The 20363-nt window shown below is 41.2% G+C and overlaps 5 protein-coding genes across 5 annotated transcripts; all 5 read left to right on the top strand.

Annotated features, from left to right (window-relative positions):
* Nucleotides 1-822: 822 nt before the first annotated feature.
* On the top strand, nt 823-2127 carry EAE98_008854 (uncharacterized protein; the record flags this gene model as incomplete). Its single annotated transcript, XM_038956477.1, has 8 exons — nt 823-845; nt 1065-1161; nt 1377-1390; nt 1444-1479; nt 1554-1623; nt 1673-1816; nt 1889-2060; nt 2114-2127. 8 exons carry the CDS (start codon nt 823-825, stop codon nt 2125-2127), a joined length of 570 nt encoding a protein of 189 aa, XP_038807189.1.
* Nucleotides 2128-3254: 1127 nt separating this feature from the next.
* Nucleotides 3255-4796, top strand: EAE98_008853 (uncharacterized protein; the record flags this gene model as incomplete). The annotated part of the gene is made up of 3 exons (XM_038956476.1): nt 3255-3287; nt 3351-3468; nt 4582-4796. The coding sequence occupies 3 exons, from the start codon at nt 3255-3257 to the stop codon at nt 4794-4796; spliced, it is 366 nt and encodes a 121-aa protein (XP_038807188.1).
* Nucleotides 4797-6187: 1391 nt separating this feature from the next.
* EAE98_008852 (uncharacterized protein) lies at nt 6188-6692 on the top strand (the record flags this gene model as incomplete). The annotated part of the gene is given in 2 exon segments (XM_038956475.1): nt 6188-6366; nt 6386-6692. 2 exon segments carry the CDS (start codon nt 6188-6190, stop codon nt 6690-6692), a joined length of 486 nt encoding a protein of 161 aa, XP_038807187.1.
* Nucleotides 6693-7176: 484 nt separating this feature from the next.
* Nucleotides 7177-7552, top strand: EAE98_008851 (uncharacterized protein; the record flags this gene model as incomplete). The annotated part of the gene is made up of 3 exons (XM_038956474.1): nt 7177-7342; nt 7410-7437; nt 7492-7552. The coding sequence occupies 3 exons, from the start codon at nt 7177-7179 to the stop codon at nt 7550-7552; spliced, it is 255 nt and encodes an 84-aa protein (XP_038807186.1).
* A 3192-nt stretch (nt 7553-10744) lies between these two features.
* Nucleotides 10745-12747, top strand: EAE98_008850 (uncharacterized protein; the record flags this gene model as incomplete). Its single annotated transcript, XM_038956473.1, has 3 exons — nt 10745-10916; nt 10972-11263; nt 11316-12747. The coding sequence occupies 3 exons, from the start codon at nt 10745-10747 to the stop codon at nt 12745-12747; spliced, it is 1896 nt and encodes a 631-aa protein (XP_038807185.1).
* Nucleotides 12748-20363: the final 7616 nt, after the last annotated feature.

Here is a 20363-nt window from a genome sequence, read left to right as displayed (position 1 = left end):
AGGTTGGAGGTTGGAGGTTGTGAAGATGAGGTTGGGGCATTTGAGGGTATGAGAATATAAGGGGTTTAAATAGATACATAGGTAGTTGATTTGTTGGTGAGTAAGAGTATGAGTAACTAAGTTTTTATGGGATATATACCTAGTATTGCTTTGGAGGATTTGACTAATGGTGTCACGTACATACCTGGTTTTTATATCTTACCATTAGAATTACTAAGTAATTCATAGAGTAATATAGAGCAAGAATATTAAGTGAAAGAATATCGCAAGCAAGTATTCATCTCATTGTTCAATCTCTTACACAGGTAGGTATCCAAATATCCTGCTTCTCCCTATGAAAAACTCTCCTCAGCCCAAAATATCAGAAGACTTCCCCCTAAAGTTCTAACAAACGAATATATCTATACTGCAAAGTTCCATAAGTTCAATAAAAGTCCTAGACAACCCTATCACATACAAGCTGCTTAGTAAAAGACTTTCATTCCAACCTCTCATCAACTATTCAAGTCAAACACTCTCACCACATCACACCACTCGAACGACTAAGCAAACCAAAACCCAAACCCAAACCCAGAATCTACAAACCATACCCTCGAGCATCTTAGTGTCTCGGCGTCCTAAGTGGGATTAGCTCCCACAAATCCAATTTTGGGAAATGGGATAGTGCTTCTTGTTTTGTTTTGTTTTGTTATTCTTTCCTTGGGTTTGTTTCCACAACTTCAGCTTCTTGGACTTCAACACAACGATCTTTCAACGAATTACCATAGTTTTTGGTTGCCAACAACACAATGATATAGTTTTTTTATTTGTGGATTGGGATCAATGGATTCTTCTTCTTGGGGATTGTAAGTTTTCTTTCCCTTTTCTACGTGTTTTCAACTATCTTTTGGACCTTGAGTCGCCGTCAACTTCAACTCTAACTCTAACTCTTGAGTTTGAAACTTGCGGCTGCGCTACAGGCAGGTGAAATCATATGTGCCACTACTTCAAGATGTTGCACTTGTACTTCTTCGCAGTATTCGTCAATTGATCTTGATGGTAAAAAACTGACGATGGATAAATAGGAACGAACTTCTTATCCAGTTACTTCCTGGTAAAGTGACGATGAGCCGATCACTTGATCTGCAAGATCGGAGGAATACTGTTAGAGTCTTGATACAGGTGAGATATTAATCAAGTATCTACGAGCTTACTTGGCTAACTTTGAAGTTGCTGCTAGATCAAATTCTCAACGCCTGACCTTCTGAGCACCAAACGTGCAAAGATCGACAACGCAGAATTGCTCTGGCGTTCGCTCTTTCTTCATGATTCCTGTGGTCTCTGATCTACGTCGCTTGGCGACAAGCTCGTCGCTGTCGCTGTCGATGATAGCATAGCGTCAAGAAAAGAAGTAAGTAACAACTACCTCTTTCTGTCTTTGGGCTCTGCTAACTCAAACAATAGACGTCATCATGATGTGGCCTATGCACAACTAGAGCTGTAAGTTCGAGACAAGCTTGTGCCTACAGGTTTCCAACTTCTGCAAGCTTTCTCTAACACCATCACCACCATAGAAATTTGAGTTTTGGCACAAGCACACCGAGAACCTATAACGAGAGATATTACTACGTTCAGGATTCAACGGTACGTAACTGATTCCAAAAATTACCTCTCATTACTAACGTAGAATCAGTCCTACGAACAGAATTCAGCCAACGCAGCATGCATCACCGTGAAGCTCCTCCGGCTTTCTCGGTCGGCAAAACAATTGGCGTTTTGGACAGCACGATCGATGAGAGGAGCCGATATGAACTCGGCACTCAATACTCTCGCTAGAGTAAGTATTGGTGTTCCTCATGCTGATGAATCTTTCTCGTTGACGCACGCTGATTTTTACTTGTGTCGTTAGAAACAAAACAATATTGATCGTCGGCTTCAATCGCTTCGGATCAGCAAACTAAACGTACTATCAGTCACCTTCATACTCACCCCGGTGCGGCTTGGCGCCGGTCTGATACTCAGGTGGCAAGGCCGGGGTGGGCGAATGATTAGAAAAGGAGTTAGGTGGGAGTTTCTTCATGGTATGTATTCGAATCTTGTTGCGGATTGTATGCACTTACTAATCTTTTGATAGGGATTGGGCATTGAACAATACTGAACAACACATCCAAGAGACACTCCTCGGCGCGAGTGGTAATATCGGAATGAATGGGAGGAAGAGTTAAGTGGTTTGTTTAATAGAATGGAAACATATTCACCTTTGGGTTTTCCACTGATTGCCGTGATCGTTAAAAGCATGACGGGGAAGTGATCCTTGTCCCTGGTATGTGATTTGTGAAATGCATTGCATATCCATCGCCTCGCCGCGAACGATCCAACTCTTCAATAGTTGTGATCGTAAGGGATAATGCTAAATGTGTGTGCATGGTGCTGGTGGTAGTATTCACAACGAGATTCGGAGAATGTAAGTTGTCTTTTCACCCAATTTCTTGAGTCACAAATCACTAACACCTCATCAGACATACAATTGCAGTTGCTAACCCTTGGTCATTTCATACCGGGGTCACTCCCAAGACTTCGTCACAACCTCCACGCCTGTCTACTCGCCAGGGCATATCGGCTACTTGCCTGATGCTGACCAATATAGAGTACTTGGACCACGCGTCCAAGACTTTTAAACGCCTGTAAGGGTGCTGTATCTGCATGGATGGGTTGGGTTGGCATCTATAGACCAATGTTCCAACTCAACCCATCCAAGTACCATGGCACTAAGAAGGGTGGTCTGGTCAATCCAGCCGTCGACATGTGGTTGTCTTCCTTCGGCAAAGTGGTTAGTAAGTTTCTTCGCTCTTACTTTCGTGTCTGATGTGTGAAGCTGATTTTGGATAGGATGGAATCGGATACCATTTCGAAGAAGAGGAAATTATGGAGATTGGAGAGATGAAAAGTCTTTTCGAAGCGATTGATGAATGAATGTTGACGACGATGAAACGAGTTTAAAATCTCTCACGACTGCATTGCGTTTTCTGCACAGAACTGTCTGTAAGTTTTCCAGTTCCAAGTTCATTCCCATGCTAGAGTACTTTAAACGGATTTGTGCTGACGAAATAGTAGTCGGATCCATCACTCCAAACTTCCTCTGAAGTCCTTTATTGAATAAAAGACCACTTCAGTGGCAATTCCTCTTGGCCTCGGTCATTGAAAGAGTCCTGTGGACCTTCTCGGAAGACCGGAGTGCACCGCTCCCCCGATTCGTCCGACACCAAGATCAGTCGATGATGCACCCTTCTGGTGGTGATTCAATGTACGTATTAGGACCTCACATCATCATCACCCATTTCTCTTGTTAGTTGGTACTAACATATTTTCAGCTCGACATGGCAATGGAGAAAGGTGACGAGGAGGCTATATCGCCAACTCTAGCCTGTAGAGAGAACGAGAAGACGGGAGGTTTCTTTCGACTTTTTAAGAAAGACTCAAGAACTGATGGTGAGAAGTGGGGGCTAGACCTCTCATACCTCTACCAGCGGTGGAAGTCCCGGGCGGCTGAAACAATTGTGGTGGAAATGTGTCGTTACTGCTACTGCAGATATTGTATATAGACAGTCATAGGAAATGAAATGAGGTTTCCCGTAGCCGCTTCGGCGTGCGTCTTCATATGATTTGAGTGATATTCATCATGCGTGGAGATTGGGATGGTTGTCTTTTGGTATTGGTAAGTTTCTTTGTCCTTATTACTAGTCGATTTATGCTAATTCTCTTTGCACGTAGATAGTGGTGTCTGTGGTGATAAGTTCTCGTCTTAGGATGTCTGATAGGATGTTGAGAGGTAAATCATCATTTTATGTCCTGGATTTTGAACTCGTGCTAATGAAAATCTACCAGCTCTATTCCGCTACTTGGTTTCATAACGAGGGATCTCAGTCAAGATCTAACAGCTTTCCTCATCAACCATCTTCTTTCTCATGATGATTGAACCCAAGCACCATTCTATGGAAGTTCAAGATTTGAGCTCCTCCTGCAGCCAAATTGCAAGTCTTAGCTCTTTCTGGCCAGTTGAAACCGGTTCCTCTGAGCTGAAAGCAACACTGTTATCTTAATTTTTGAAGAAAACATCAGCAAGCACCATCCACTAGCATTGGTCCTATCCTCATTGCTGAGGTGCAAAACCAAGCACTAACCCTCGACTTTGTTGGGGCTCTCAAGTTCTGTGGAGAGTTTCTTGACGATCCGCAACATTTGCCTGCCAGTTCGGAAATTCCTCGACAATTTCCAAGCCACTGTCCAGAAGGAACATTTGAAAGCATCTAAATTCTCGGGGCGAAGAGCCACCACCATTCCATTTCATTGGTGCGATGGAGACATTCTCTAGAATTCGCCACATTTGCCTTCCTATGCAAGAATTTCACGACAATTTCCAAGCCATGCTCGAGTTGTCCAGAAAGAACATTTGAAAGCCTCCATATTCCTGGGTGTGCAAAATCGAGCACGACCCCTCGATTTTGGGTGTCACGACTCCCTATGCAAGAATTTCATGACAATTTCCAGGCCATGCTCGAGTTGTCCTGAAGGAACATTTGAATGCCCCCTAACGGGTGCGAGATCAGACGCCCCCGCTCGATTATGGGCTCTCACACCCAGTCGAACCAACTACAATCGAAACCGATCCTCCTCCCGATACATCCCCCGCCTACATCGCCTCCACATCTTTGAGCTCCAAGCGCCGCGGTTTCCGACGCTCCTGGATAGCACCAATCAATAGATTTAATTTCACTGGTTTCGGTGTCGGTGGCGTGGCCTTCACCATCCAAAGCTAGTTCCTATGACTATTGTAGTCGGTAATACGAGGTTTGAAGCTGTTCCGTTCCTTATGGACGTCTAATCGAGGACATTGGAGCTGGTGCATGCATTGTCAATAGACAGGAGTGCATGGACTGGAAAAATAAGTTTGAGGGGGAAATTGAAGAGCAGATGCTGCAGGGATTCTCCAAGATTCGCCATGTTTACTTTCCGGTTCAGGAATTTCACGATAATTCACAATCTGCTAAGATTGTCCAGAAGGAACATTTGAATGCCTCGACAATTGTCCGGTTTCCTGGCAACTTGCTGCCAGGAAACAAGACGAAAGATAAGCACTAGAGCGTCGTTTGGCAGAACCGCACTTGGTGCGACGCTCTCTGCCCACCAGAAGGAGCATTGGATTCTTTAGCAAACTAAAATCCAATTGCTGGATTGTCCAGAAGGAACATTTGAATGCCTCAGCAATTGCTCGGCCCTATTTCCCTGCGCCCAGTGCTATGGGCAGTAAAATACTGGCCCCAGCCCGTCAGCAACCCTAGACCAACGTCTAGACGACCACGCAGGAGGGGAGGAAGGGAAAGGGGGTAGGTCTGGCAAGTGCAGGTCGGAGGAAATCCGAGCGCGAGCATGAAATCGTAAGTTCTTGCCAACAAACAGCCTTCTTATCTTCACCGCTGATTCTATGTGATATATAGATCTTCGCAAGTGTCCAGAAGGAACATTTGAATGCCTAAACAGTTGTCCGGCTTTCTGGCGACTTGCTGCCAGAAAGCAAGACGAACGATTAGCATTGGAGCGGCGCTCTCTGCTAAATAATAAGAAATGAAGCATTTGAATTTTCAGAAATCTGGCATGCAATTGCTGGATCGTTCAATATCGCCTTCATCGTGTGCCATTTTGTATGTTTGATATTGGAGGGGGGTTCAAGGCGGTACGAGATTGAACGAGGTCTTGCATCATTTGTCGATGGCCGCGTGGGATTGGGAGGGTAACGGTGGAGGGATTGAAGATGGAGAAGGTACAAAGATTGGCGGGGTTTGAGATTATGATCATGTTTAATGTGTTGCGGTAGCTTTACTTTATATAGCAATATATTCCGTTCACTCTAGCCGCTTTGGCGTGGCTTCTTGATATGTGTTTTTGAGGTTCGTATCTTTCGTGTACAAATTTTTCTTGACTTTTTTTCAGGATATAGCTGACAAATACCAGGAAAAGGAGAGTGACGAGCTCTAGGATGCAGCAATACCAAACTAAGCTTGAAGGTTGAAATGACGCTCGAACAGGCATGCTCCTCGGAGTAACCAGGAATATGCTGGGTATTTGATGCAGATACCAGCGGGTGCTCATTTCTTTTGAGGTAAGTGAACTTGGCAATAGACCTTATCGTAGTAGATTCTGGCTAATGATAATGAAAGTAGCTTTGGAACAGTACGGCGACATCCATGTCTTAAGATGGGATAGTTACCACAAGTCTTTGGAAGATACATTGGCATTCTGGATCGTCATCTCCAAGACGGAGATGATCTCAAAATCATCTCTTCGGAATTCGACAGAGTTCAAGAGAGAAACATCTCTCTGTTCGTTCCAGTATTCCTCAAAAGCAAAGTAAGAAGAAGAAGGCAAGATGTTTGGGACTTTATCTTCCTGGCTTTGGAAATGGGGAAGGGAGCCCTTTCCTCTCCCCTCTCCCACCCTCAAACCTTGGAGAAGATGAATATGATGTTGCGACAAGATTCCAACTCTCTAGGTCAAATTCTGAGGAGTTGGAGATGATCAAAGCTTCTCCGTACGTTCTAGTATTCCTCAAAAGCTTCATTGGAAGCTTGGCGAAGATAAATTTAATGATGCGACAGGAGGCAATCTGGGGATATGTAAGCTTATGGGAGGAACTACCCGAGAGAATCGACCGGTAAACCCGGCTAATTATCCGGCCAATTCTTTTCACATTGGAGTGAAAGGATTTCGAGGTACCGAGATTTGTGTCAATTGGAGTTTACTGAAATTGCCGCCGAGAGAAGGTGATAGAGCTTTACATGGCCACTTTTAAGAATGGAGAGCGATATAGCCAGTCAGCATTGAAGCAGGCTAGACACGAAGAGGCGGGGCTACCTACTCCAAGAGCTGTCATCAAGATAGCTAGATGGCAAACGTCATGAGAACTCGGACCAGTGTGGCTGACACACCATAAGCTCCCTCTATGGAAAGGCAACAGACACCTCTCCGCGCGTTATATTCGGCATGGCATTGCCAACAACACCGACTCTCGATACCTCCTTGCCGCTCCCACCGTCTTCGTCTCCGACACCCAAGTAATCTGTGAATATTCTTCACGGGTTCTCGGAGACACAAAGCCACTCACACTTCGCTCGTTCCTCGCTACAACATCCCACATTGAGCATGGACCTACTTCCTTCCTTTTCTTCGGAAGAAGAGCTTAGCGAAGCCGAAAAACGCATCCAAAAGGCAAGCATCTCCGAAATCGTCAACAAGCATGGGGTTTGCTCGAGTGCTTTAGTTGCAACTCCAGATCTTGCTGGCTTGCTTTACCTCTACGACGGGCAAGGTAACTGAGGACGTTCACGCTACGCACCCTTGGCCCAAGGGCCCGATTTTTTCGTTTGGTCGGCGAGAGGAGAAGACAAAGCTCGAAACCCAAAGGTGAGTTCCCTATTCCACAAATTCATCTGGTCCAAATACTCATTAAAATTCTAGGTTGCCGGATGAAGCTTACTCAGCTATCCTCACCACAGGAGGGCTGAGGGAAGCAGAATAATTCTGGGAGACGATCGCTCATTCTCCGCCTGACACTTCAGGTCATGATTCTTCGGGATGCACCGAATGGTTCTGTGACAAGTCCAATTGTATAGCCTCCAGATGAAATCTGTTCAAAGGGGTACAACGTGAGGAGAGCAGCCGTTGACCAATGGATGTTGCTGCTCCTTTTGAGGAATAATGTATATAAGAGCATGACCCCAACCATGCAGAAGATTAGTTTGAAGCCTGAAAATAGTATCAAGTGCCTGATTTTTGAAAATCATATTTCGTCGACTAGTATTTGTTCTACATTGCGATTTTGATTCTTTCTGAGAGCAGACGCTGAAAGGATCAAGAACGGGAGTCTGTAAGGCACTGAAGCGTTGATATGTTTGATTGTTCCCAGTAAGAAGACGGATGTAGTGAAGCCAAATTTAACATTAATGGATTTCAAATAGCAACGAAAGAAGACCTTTCCCACCAGGCGTGTTTTGGCATGCAATTTCGGTTCGAACTGGCAGAACACAGTGGTGAGTTTGAGAAATATTGTGATTCGAATCCGGACACGACCCCATAGCAGGACCTTTATAGTTTGGTGCAGAATGACTGTCAAGCTTTTGCTTCCAGACCACTGTGACTCCCAGTCGTCTTTATTATTTGAGAAATACTGTGAAAGCGTGAGCCGATATTGAGCATTAATTTCACCTCTTACACGATTGAATTCAAGGGCAACCAAAGCTCCTAAGTGCGATATTGGGTTTGGTTGACTTCCCTATTGAAAGACAGGACCATCAGTAGCGGAGGTGACGAGTTCGTAAGATCGAGTTTCGAAAATGACATCCTCCAGCTAGACTTCTGAAAGCAAGTCGTCCATCGACACCTTACAAAAAGTCTCGGCTTTCCGTTGCAAATACCTCCCAAGTAACGTTTCCCATACCGGGAAGTATGCGACTATCAAACTATACAACACTTTTGCGGATGCGAGATCGCCGAGTAGATTCAATTTTGCATTGATGATAGTAGATCCATCTTAGGGAAAGAAATGGCAAAGTTTTGTGCACTTAAATCTAGAGCCGCCCGAGGGATACAGGTATGGTTTGCTAACCAAAATCACAAGATTGAGCGCACCAGCTTTGTAGAGACTAAAGCACCGAGAGGATGAGAACTATGCGAGAAGCGGTTTCTGGTACCATTGAATGGAAGAACAACAGAATTGGAATTCGTAAAAGGATGGAATGAGGATTGAAAGATAACAGCTCAGAGAGGTGAGAGAGTGAGGTGAAGATATACGTCCTTAGCGAGCCTGGGAGAGCTGGTTAGAATCTACCCTGAGATTTTAAAACCAGCCTCTTACTTTGAGGATGGAACCATCTCAACTGAAAGCTATGAACTTGTTCTTAGATTGATGAGGTTTCATCGGTGGAGTGTAGCAGGTGGTCGGTGGCGAGCGAAAGTCGGCGAGACTATCGATTTACGTGATGTTATCTGGAAGGAAGTTTAGTCGAATAGTGTTGCTGGTTTGGCTGAAATTATATGCAGAAGTTGATGTTTGCTGTTCCGCAATAGCAATCGATTCCATATTTTGGATTGTCCTTGGAGAGAAAAGGGGAGTTGCAGAAAGCTTGTCGACAATTAACTAGCTCTAGTGCGAGACAGCCTTCACTTTCGGCTCTCAGCTTGACGAGATGATGATACCTCTCAAGAAAATTGATAACTCATTCCTACCATGAAAGGTAGAAAACCATTGAGGAGCATCATTCTCGCCAGTCTCGTAGAACCATATTCGGGAATTATCGTCATGGGAGAAAAGCAAACGGAGAACAATGCACATCAACTTGTCAGAGCTCGCGCAGATTTCCCTGAATTTCTCTTCTGAGAAACTCTACCTATATAAAGTACTTGCTTCATTGGCAATAGACATGCAAATATTTGAGTTGCACTCTGGAAAGAGCAGAGACAGAAGTAAACGTCGATATATATCATCTTGATACATCCTCCGATAGCATGGGGTATGTTTAACTCTGCTAAATAACTAGACATCTTGAATATACTCAAACAAGACGATGCCAAATGATAATGAATGGGGATGTGACCAAACGAAATACTTTGTCTGTGCTGGTGTATATTTGTTCTCCTGTTGCCAAATACGACGTATATCTTTTGAAGAGGGTCTTGGCATTCAGAGATACAAATGATGATGAACATTTTCAACTCATTCAGAAAATGGCAGATATGTTTCATCCACGGTTGCTGAAGACTTTCAAGGAGGAATGAATCAATCATTCTCTCTCATCCACGCTTACCCATTCCATCAATTCAAATTGTGAATGCCGAAACCGAGGAAGTGAAGTGGAGTGGAGGACTGGAGGACCGTGCAGTACAGTACTTATCTTGATCACGTGTCAACAGATCCTATCAGCATGATTTTTATCTGCCCAGGTGAGCTGAGGTAAGCCGTATTCGTACTAGCGTCTCACAGCTACTGTGCCTTCCGATAATTAAGCGTTCAGGCTTATTAGCAGTTCTCCGTACAACAAAGAGTTTAAAGAGTTTGTCAACTTCGCCCCAAAAGTCCTTCTTTCTCTCACATCTCCATCTTCATCAACGTTCTTTTCGACATCAACACAACCACAACTTCACGTCTTTACGACCAGGTTTTCGCATCAAAAGAATTTGTACAATTGGAAAAGATACTTGCACTGTCGGAAAAGAACTTAAGGAAAAGGAAAACAATTGATTTGGAGGGAAAAGAAAAAGAATAATACAAAGAAGAGAGAAAGAAGAGTGGATCATCTTGGTGGTGCAAAATTGTGTTTGGTCTTGTGGAGGAAAGCGGCAGTTTTCAAAGAAAGAAAGAAACATCACAATAGCAGTATTATCTGCAATCTTGTACAATCATTTCCTTTTGAGAGAGCTTTTTCTGTGTCACCAGAGTTATCTCCAGTGATCGCAATCATACTTGATTTCACTTCATTTTCTTGAACGGAGAGAAGAATCTTGATATTGCACCGGTCGCATTCACGAACTATCCCTTCTACCCTTCCATATTCCATCATATTAACTTATCCCCAAGAGTTTACTTGATCTTATTGAGTGCATTGGAAGAGTAGTTTGTTTCTCTGTACACGCCAACGAAATCGATTTATTCAGCTCGAGGATCAACAACTTCCTTTACAACTCCAACTTTTGATCAACTTAACCAACAGCAGTCATGACGTCCTCCGTGTTCTTCAAGTTCAGATCCCAAAAGGAACCCTCTAGAGTTGAATTTGATGGTACTGGTATCTCCGTATTTGAACTCAAGCGTGATATCATTATCAAGAGTGGATTAGGTGACGGAACCGATTTCGATCTTCAAATTTACAATGAAGCAGACAACGAAGGTAAGCATTTGTTATATTTCAAACTAGATATCGATTCTGATGCTGACCATCATAGAATATGATGACGATACTACCGTTATCCCACGATCAACTTCGATCATCGCTCGTCGATTACCTTCCATCAAGCCGGGAGCAGGAAGAGCTGCCAGATACATGTCGGGACAAATGCCGATAAAACAAAAGAATTCGTCGCGAAAAGAACAAGGAAAGCAGGCAAATGCAAAGGCCGTTGCATCTACACAAGGGTTGGCACAAATGAATAGTGCGATGACTGAGGAGGAGAAGATGGAAGCCATGTTTCAGGCTCAAAGTGATCAATGGACGGCACAACAAGAAGATATGGCCAAGTAAGTTAATTTCTCCTTTCCGATCTAGAAATCTATTCTAACAAATCTATAGTCAAACCCCAGTCTTCCGGCCAGGTGGTAAGAAAGGTCAACCCCCACCAAATGTTCCAGATCATGAACCACCAACTGGTTATATCTGTTATCGATGTGGAGAGAAAGGTCATTGGATTCAGGTCTGCCCTACGAATGATGATCCAAATTTCGATAACAAGGCTCGGATTAAGCGTACAACTGGTATTCCAAGATCTTTTTTGAAGACTGTAGAGAAGCCAGTTCAGTTAACCAATGATGGTACGGTGGATGATACAAAGACCCCATCTGGTGTGATGGTAAATGCTGAAGGAGAATTTGTCGTTGCTGAGCCTGATAAAGCTTCATGGGAACAATTTCAGGCTAAGACCAAGTCATCTGCTGCTGCCCAGAAAGCTGCTGCTTTAGGAGATAAAGTTTTGAGAGATAGAGGATTGGAATGCGCGCTCGACATGAGAATATTCATAGATCCAATGAAGACGCCCTGTTGTGAGAAGACGTATTGCAATGACTGCATTACTAATGCTCTTATCGAAAGCGATTTCACATGCCCAGGATGTCAGACTGATGGAGTATTGATTGATGATCTGAAGCCTGATGATGAGATGACCGAAAAGATCAAGACTTATTTGGCAGAGAAAGATGCAGCCGCTAAGAAAGAAAAAGAAGACCAAAGAGCTAAAAGTCCTAGCGTAAAGTCTGAGGCCACCAAAACGCCCCCCCAATCTAAAGCATCAATAATGGCAGGAAAAGCCAAATCGCCAACACCAAAGCAATCACCTAAATCAAAGTCACCAGAAGTCTCAAAGGTCTTGAAGAATAGTCCTAAACAAGGAAAATCAGTTACCCCAGTTGTTAGTGTTCCTGGTGCTCCGTCAGGACCTCAGGGTAAAAAGCGACCTGCAGATGAATTACTCGAGAATCCAAAAATTCCCAAAGGACCAAAAGCTATGCGTCAAAAAGAATCTGCTATGAACCCACAACAAAACATGATGAACGGAATGAACGCAATGAACGGTATGAATGGGTTTCCAAACATGAATACCATGCAACAACAATTCTACGGCAACGCAAATGGTTTCAATAACGGCATGCCAAACATGAACATGATGAACCAATTCGGTATGGGAGGTATGAATCCAATGATGGGCATGAATCCTATGATGGGTATGAATTTCCCGGGTATGAACAATATGCCTATGTTCAACAACTCAAACGCATTTGGTAATATGAATCCCATGATGAATGGAAATATGCCACAGATGAATGGCATGGGTAGAGGAATGAATGTACCAAATGGTGCAGCAGCTGGATTTCCTAATCAACAAAAGACTGTTTTTGCGGAACCTTTACCAAACGAAGAAGATAATGCATATTTCAGAAAACCGGTCAATCCTCATAGGCATGTGGGAAGACAGAGGAGGGCGAGACCGAGTGATTACCGGGAACTTTAAAGGAATTTTGTGATATCAGAACTGGTTTCCTCCGTTACCATTGATTTCAAAAGATCATCAAGGGGCTCTTGCTTGAAATAAAAAATAACGGCTGGAGATTAAATACAACATCTTGATACCAGCACGTTGGCTTTTTCACAAAACCAATTTTTTCTCAGAATCTGGCTGCTATTATCTCTGGTTTCAGATTGCCAAAACTCTCCGCATGTTCAACAATCAGCATCGTCACAAAGCTTTGCATCGCAGTGCAGGATTCTTTTTTTCCCACTAAGGCTTTTCTTTCTATCTATTTTCTTCTCTTTTTTAACTCTTTACTCTCTTCTCTTTCAAATTATACGCACGAAACGAAATACACTAGAAACAAATGGACATGGGGTGGGCGTGGCATTGGGAGGCATATTGCGGCTTACATGTAGTTTGCTTGCTACAGGCAGAAACAGACATTCTTGGTGTTAAGGTTTTTACTTTGGGTTATGTACCATTGGGATTGGGATTTGCGATTTCCAATTAGGATTGCAGTCTGGGATGGCATGGATATCGTTGCATTTGCATCTACATTTGAGGATGGGAGAAGGGAGGCATTTTCATGATTACGGTGGATGATAGGGCGGGAGGGCTTTTGATAGGAAGGACGAGTTATGGGAGTGCAGAGGAAAGGGGGATGAAGTACATAAAATGAATTGGGGTACATATTTGCAGATGAGAGATAGTAGATACCTTTTTGCGGGAATGGCGAAGTGAATGGATATTTCATCTGAATACTTAGATATTTGATGGGGTTTATGTGATCGTGTTGTGATGTGATGTGATGTGATGTTATATGATGTGTAATTTGCTTTGTGTGATAACTGACAAGTTTTCGATTAATGTACTCTTTTGATGCACACCGATATCCAGCAATATCGTTGTTCACTTACGTGCACACCCCCCCCCCCCCCCCCCCCCCCCCTTTATTCTTCTCATCCACTTGCATAGATTGTCTTTATATTCATACCCTTATTTTACCATGCTATTCCATCCATCCTATACCATCTCGTCCCCATTCATCCTACCCCATATCATCTCACCCAATCTCCTCTCATCTCTTCACAACTCACGAAAGATAGCAGCACCTCATCTCATCTCATTAGGGGGAGACGTAAGCTAGGGCGGTGAATAATTCAGATGTCGGTGTCATGAAATCAGGGCTCGCTGTCACATGTTGATGCTTACTGGGTATGGGAATGAGGTGATGATGTGGTTGATCAAGTGAATCGAGTTCATAAAGTACAGGAGTGAAGGTGGAGGGTCAAGATGAGGAAGAAATATCTATCTACATAAAGCACCGTTTTCTCTGGTGGTAGGAGATTAGTATCAAGGAGTCGTGAAACTTGACGACCCCCAACATGTGGAATGGGATTCGGGGCTGGAATGCACCATAAGGTATCGTTTATTCTAGTGATCTTAGAGAGCTTGCTCTGATAATGGGCATCGAATTCTCATAGGGCAAGGTCAGAAAGATGGTGGTCAATTTATTTTGGTGACAATTGGTGTCGCGTGTGAGAGTGACGGCGATGAATGAAAGGTAAGAATGAATAGTAAAGAATGACAACAAAGACTCCCATTTGGAGGAATTAAACTCCAATTTGTACAAATCAAAATGCAAGATCCCGTAATTTAATGAGTGTCCTACCCCGCGAAATAGTGAAGGAACAAATACTGTTTGATTTTCATCAGCAGCATAGAGACTACAATCTTTTGGTAGCACCCGATTAGTCAGACGACTTCGGTATTCTTACTACCTTTTGTAGTCAGATTTCAAAGTTGTATGATATCCTTATTATAGGATGAAGCCAGCCTTTTGTAGTTGGATTTGGATAGTATTGAGTGGATTTGGATAACCGGGGTCAGGAAAGAGATGGAATTGGTAAATATGCTTGATTCACTTGACAACTTATCATCCTCAAGAGATCGACCCCAGCTTCAGAAGTTGATTCGCCTTCTCCCTTCTTGATTACGCCTTCCAAGCGCTCGAGAAGGTTTTCTTGTTATATAAACTCCCTCTTTTTAATACATGAGGAGTAAGAATGACTAAATGAACTCCAGTACAAGCAGCACCGATGTGTGGGTAGGAAAATATAATCGTTTTCATCTAGTTGATGGATCATCAAAGAAGATAGTGTTGTTCTGATTAGTTCCGTGGCTGTAAGATTTAGAAGTGAACATTGATGGTGATAAGAGTATATTCTGGCGGTAGATATCTAGGTAAATAGGTTCTTGACAGCAATTTGTGTGATTAATGACAGTGAGAATTCCCTTTTTGATGGAATATTAGACGATATGCTAAGTCCGGATGAATATTTGTAAATGTCTTTATAGATTTAAATATTTCGAATGATCAAGAATATTAGCGCCAAGGCTAGCAGGCGTGTCAAATCTTTCCTGCATATGTAGCGGCAAGATACTTTGCTAGTGTCTAATGAAGATCCGGAATGGATAGATGCGCGGTTTTATATAAACATCCGCACTTGAAAAATGGAATGTGTCGATCAGATTTTGGTGAAGAATCAGAAAATGCGGGGGATTACCTAGCTAATAAGTGTTCATAAACTTTTATAGTAACGTAATGGGATATGATAGGAGATGAGATAAGACGAGAGATCCAATTTTTGCTGTCATTGTAAACCCAAAAAGGTGCATAGTTGAACGAAAATCCCGGCGTATAATCCTAGAATCTCTTGGTCTAATTCAGCCTCAGTAGTTTTGACAACTAACCTATAGTTAAGAGAGGTCTTTGGTTGACCGGGTAATGGCAGGCATGCTGATAGTCTAATCAACGGATCTAGAGAGAAGTATCTTGTGATATTTATAGAGCTCTGATCGGATTATGAGATGACCGGGGAGCGGGGTAACAAACAAGTGATTGAGGGGCTTTCTTGAGGGGCTTTCTCATTCATTCACTTGAACTTATGGCTTTCTGACCTAGGTATGCTTGATAACAAAATATTCTATAGATCTTTATTTGAGTAGTTGGTAAATCTTCTCGGTATCTTGCAAGCAATGCGATTTCCGCGCGCGCGCCTTCGAGCTAGATCTTACTGTCTAGTAGATATTAGCTCTCATAAAAAGAGGGATTTTTGATGTTTGAAGTGGAAGAAATGGAGAAATGGCTTGTAATCAGAAAAATGACAACAAAATATGAGATGGGGTGGGGTGGAAGGGGAGTGCATGTTTATCATTGTCGACATTGTGGAGAAAATGGCAAATAGGAATGACTATTATGGTGCCGAAGGGATAATACTACAAAGACTAATACAATAATAAGCTCTCCATTCTACAATTCACAACAGTGTGAGTGTTACTGAGGTTGGTCAACTATGATCCCTCTTCCGCTCGGTGGATCATACTCTTGGCATTTGGGAGTATTCAAAATTGAGAGAACGGAGGTGATAGCACAGCACTTTATAGACCGTAACAAAAAGAACGGTCATTCTTGGCTTCCACTAGGATCTACTTACTTCCAAAAACTCTGCGGTATTGCTGTGGAGCATGTGAGTTCAACCACCTGATGGGACATATCTTTAAAAAAAGGTATGGCAATGGCTGAAGAACCTAGAGGTCTATTTATGCACTGGTTTGGTGATGCCGACATGGGTAGGGTTATGACGCATGTAGTCGAAAACGAGGAGCGGGGTAGTTCTCGTGGTCCTGGGGACGAGGTTTCCTTCATTCACTACTCCCTAAATCACAATTATTCCACTACTCAGAAAGAAACTGCATAAACTGCTATATAAGCTGGTGATTCGTCAGACTGTTTGAAGCCATTAAGCCCAACAAGTTCAACTGAAGAAGAGTTTTATGCCGACCATCGAACCAAGAAGTTGAAAACATTGCAATAAACCAGAAAGACCAAAGGCTTCGGCCAAAGGAATGGAAGAAAACGGATTAAATGGTTCTATCGAGCCTCAATTTTTTCCCAGATGATATCGGCGTATTTGACAACAAAAATAAGACAAAATGAGATGACATTAATTGACTCAATCAGTTCCCCCGGGTTGCTCATGGATACTATGATGCTCAATACCTGCTGATAAGCCTCTGTTGCCATTCCTTTTGAGTTGTGAAAGACACAACTTGATGTATGGACAGCCAATCATAGGCTTGGAATCAAGTCGGATCTAAAGAGAGAGTTTGTTACCTTTTATGCCCCCTCACGCGTTGTCGACCACCTTTGCCGTTCGGTTATTTGGTGTATAATGCGGGGTACTCTTCATGACCCTGTAAAAAGAAATTGATCATTTACGACTTGATTAGTGACGCCGTACATGATTTAGTGGGGTTCCATGGAGAATAAGCGCGACAGTTTGATGTATAAAGCTACTTCTCAGTCCATATGAAAAAAACAACAGGCAATTTGCTAGAAATAGACTTATTGTGGGCCGATGCGCGAGACTGGTGGCAGCGTCTTGAATCTCAGAGTTAACCCTAGTTTGGCCACATCTTCGTGATTACGGAAGTGGAGATGACAAAAAAGAACAGCGGCAGTGACACTGATGGCAATTGACGATGAGACACGAAGATAAGAGAGGATGGAGGTAAGAGTTAAAACCCTTTTGATGTACCCCCTGAGAAGTCTTTGTCGGATGAAGAAGTGGAACACAGAATCCCCATCTCATTATCTCTTCCCCAAAGATTATCTTTAGTCTGCGAGGACTTGAAGCAAGTTTTTGGTGTGCTTTATGCTCCTATCCTGCATCTCGAATGGATATTATGGGCCATCAAGATATGGTGAGCGGGGCAGTGTTCATAGAAAAATGAAACTTCCCCGCTTTATTCACTATAGACTCAGATTAAGGCAACTGATCTGAAGCGAGTTGGAGAGGGTTAAAAGGTCTTCGGTCTGCCAGTTTGAGAGAAACATGTTATTCATGAGTGGTGATGCAGCGCTTTCAGGCCCACACCAATGAGTTATATCTTTTCAACGCGGTCAATTTTCTGGTATTCTGGGACATATTGACCAACATCAACCTTTTGAATATGATTTGTGGGATAACTCGGGCTAGAAGTGACAATAATGAGAGTAACAGCGATTAACGACAACAAAAGTGGGAGAAATTGGACAAAAATTGATGAGATGACATAAAAGAGTTCCTGGAAATCAGCATCACGGCTCTCGCTTCTCAATCTTTGTATTCGCGCTCTAACTATTGAAGTGTAGTTGGGAGACCATGTATGCGCTACATCCCGATCTAAATTTTGACTTGAGAGGTACCTGCGTAGAGCATAAATCGGTAGCGCATAGCTTCGGGTGCACTGAGTAGAGAACACATAGCGTTTGGACTGAGTGAGATATATATAGGGAAGCTATTAACTCCACTGGGCTAATAAAAAATGCCCGAGATAATAATTGGGGGAGTACTGGAGGATATTACAACATTCACTTAGGACAATCCGATTCAACCATTTCTCATTGATTTACAAACCGTGAGAAATCTCTGTAATCATCTTGTATCAAAGTTCCCCTCAAATATGTTATGAATATCAATCCCAATATGCTTTTCCAAGAATATGAGCACGTCATCTACCGCACTATCAAACACACAGATATCTGAAACTCACAGATAATGAAGATCTTCGGGAAGTAATTCGGTACTCTTATTATCCAAGTCCAAGACAAGTTTGATGACCTGAACCGGGCAGTGAACATTATTACTATCCAGAAAATATCCATACTTCCCTCACGGCTCGGGAAGATGAAAAGGCAAGATTGAAGCCTGTGGGCCCAAATCTTGATTCCGTTAATCCATATCAATTCATATTTATAAATGAACCACTAGTTCTTGATGCTCAGTGTATAATGATTCACCGCGAGTCGAGCAAAGACCACTCGAAGACAATTGTTTACGTCGGGGTGCATTGGTTCTAAATGGTAATGCAAGATCTTGGAAGAGCAGGTCGCGGAATTTGAGATTGTGAATATGACACAGGCGCATTAATTAATGCTGAGAATGACCATTGGATGGAAATAAGGATGTCGGGATATTGATCATGTGATCTAAGAGGGCACTGTATTGCAACTAGCATATGTACTAGCGTATACACTAGTACTAGCACTTCTACTATATTAAATACTAGCTTCCTATAGTAATAATAATCAAGTATGAATAAAACACAATAGATTAAAGTACTATATACTTTATTAATCCAAATTAATACCAATATTAATTAATAATATTATAAATTAGAATCTTAGATTCTATTACAAAATACTAAATACTTTGAGATGGTTTTTAAGATTAATAGAAATTCTAAAAAAACTATAAAGGAAGATATTATTGTATTAGATACAATGCACTATCTCTCATTATTATATTAAAGAATATATTTTGGATAATTGTATTAGGAAGATATATTCAAGAAAATCGATCTAATCAATTGTAATAAATCGAGCTTACATCTATTATGCATTAACCTTTGTATTATATATTATATAGAGTAATTCATATATCTTTATCTAAATATCTTTATAAATACCCTTTCACTTATATCTATAATCTTCGAAATATCTATAATCTTTCAAAATACCTATAATTTTCGAAATATCTATTCTTATATATATTATTATATTGGATAGTAATAATATCCCGACCGCCCCTAAGATTATTGATAAGGATTTATATACAAAGGAGAAAAAGGATTATTATAAGAAATAATTAAATTTATTAAAGGAATAAAAGACTAGTGAGGAGGATATTGTAATTGATACTAGAGAGTTTATTAAATATGTTAAATTCAAATGCAAACAATACGATTATAAGAATATTAACAATAATAAGCTTGTTGAGATCTTTTATAATAACTTCAATATATTTATAGATAAACAATTCATAAAGATCCATCAAATAGATACATAAAAGTTATATATGATATTATGTATGCAAGGAGTAATAATATTAAAGATAGGTGTTGAAGTATATATAGCTTTATATAATTAATCTCGTAAGTCTATTGTAAAAGTATGGATGAAGGATTAGGTTCAAGAAATTTTGAAGGATTGCAATATTAAGGATTCTAAATTTAGATTTAGAATAATTAAAAGATTTATTGAAAATGACTTCAAATACAATAATGATTAAGAAGGTAATAGAAATAATAATAAAAATAATAATAAAAAAGATAATGAAAATAATAATAGAAATGGTGGTAAAAAAGAAGATTTTAATAATAATAATAATAATGACGATAATAGTAAAAAGAAGGAACAATGCAATAGGGATAAGAAATCATTGATATATCCCAGCTATTCCAATAGTCAATTTCTTATCAATCTATTAAAATTCTATATTAATAAAAAGAAATATAATAGGGATAATAATAATTTCGATTTCAAATTTTCGATATTTTATGAGATTATATGATGTATGGAGGTGCTTATAGACTTATAATACAAAGTATTCCCGATTATACTTAAAAATAATACACTTCAATTCTTTCATATTAATTATACTTTATTATTATTAACATTTAAGAAACTTTACATTTATATATGGAGTAATTTTAAGAAAAAGAAATATTAATATAATATACTATTTAAATAAAACAATATTAATTTCAAATTGATTAAAAAGAAATATAAA

Source organism: Botrytis deweyae (genome assembly GCF_014898535.1).
Source record: "Botrytis deweyae strain B1 chromosome Unknown BDEW_024, whole genome shotgun sequence".
Lineage (NCBI taxonomy): Eukaryota > Fungi > Ascomycota > Leotiomycetes > Helotiales > Sclerotiniaceae > Botrytis > Botrytis deweyae.
Note: the sequence above shows the minus strand (reverse complement) of the source record. Positions and strands in the feature narration are given on the sequence as shown.